The following is a 768-nucleotide window of genomic DNA, read 5'->3' as shown; positions in this document are numbered from 1 at the left end:
TTATTAAAGTTATACAAGCACACAGATTTAGAATTAAGTCATTCTACAAGGGTTGTTACATTAAAAAAGCTAGAGAGACATCGTTTTCAGAGGCACCCCTTTCGCCCCCCACTTTTAAAAATACCCACTCCCAGGACTCTGCAGGACTCGCAGCGTCCCGAGTTTCCAGTTTCCGCTTTACCCATGGGCTCCGCTACGGAGGAGGAGGATTCGGCTCTCTCCCGCCCTGTCTTCCTGACACACCCCTCTCTGCACATCTTCGCCGGGGACCTCCCTCCCGCAGTCTGCAAGGGCTCCCAGGCGGCGCGCCTCTGACGGATCGGCGGCAGCTCAACCTGCTTGTGACGCTCACGCCGCAGGAAGTCACGAAGCCCCCGGAAGCTACCCGGGCGGGGCGTGTCCCCCCCTCCAAGCCCCCCCCCCCCCACGCCTCTCCGCGTTCCGGCCCATAGTCTAGGGCCGAAAAGGGGCGGAACTCCGTGAGCCGGAGGAAGTTTCCCCGCCGGACCAAAAAGCGGAGTGCACCGAGTGTCGCGGGAGCTGCTTTTAGGTCCCTTGCTCCCGCGACATGGCCTTCAACTTTGGGGCTCCCTCGGGCACCTCGGGCACCGCTGCAGCCACCGCAGCTCCCACGGGTGAGTAATGCCCCCGGACCTTCTCCTGGGGAGGTCTCGCGTCCGCTTCGATCCGAGACTCTCCGGCTCGGGGTTCCCGGGGTTTCCTGTCGGGGCGGAGACTTTAGGGCTTCGGCAAAGGGCGGCGGCGCGG

At 62.6% G+C, this 768-nt stretch overlaps 1 protein-coding gene across 2 annotated transcripts in view; it reads left to right on the top strand.

The window, feature by feature from the left end:
• The first annotated feature begins 440 nt into the window (after positions 1–440).
• Positions 441–768, top strand: part of NUP54 (nucleoporin 54kDa) — a 23,508-nt gene continuing 23,180 nt past the window's right edge. The window contains exon 1 of one of the 2 annotated variants that reach the window (XM_014537901.1): positions 441–635. In XM_014537901.1, coding sequence (XP_014393387.1) covers positions 569–635 — 67 coding nt within the window. In that variant the 5' untranslated portion in view covers positions 441–568. The remainder of the gene's footprint in view (positions 636–768) is intronic. The other variant, XM_014537892.1, reaches the window with a different exon arrangement.

Source organism: Myotis brandtii, unplaced genomic scaffold (assembly GCF_000412655.1).
Source record: "Myotis brandtii unplaced genomic scaffold, ASM41265v1 scaffold1038, whole genome shotgun sequence".
NCBI lineage: Eukaryota > Metazoa > Chordata > Mammalia > Chiroptera > Vespertilionidae > Myotis > Myotis brandtii.
This window is presented reverse-complemented; position numbering and strand designations above follow the sequence as displayed.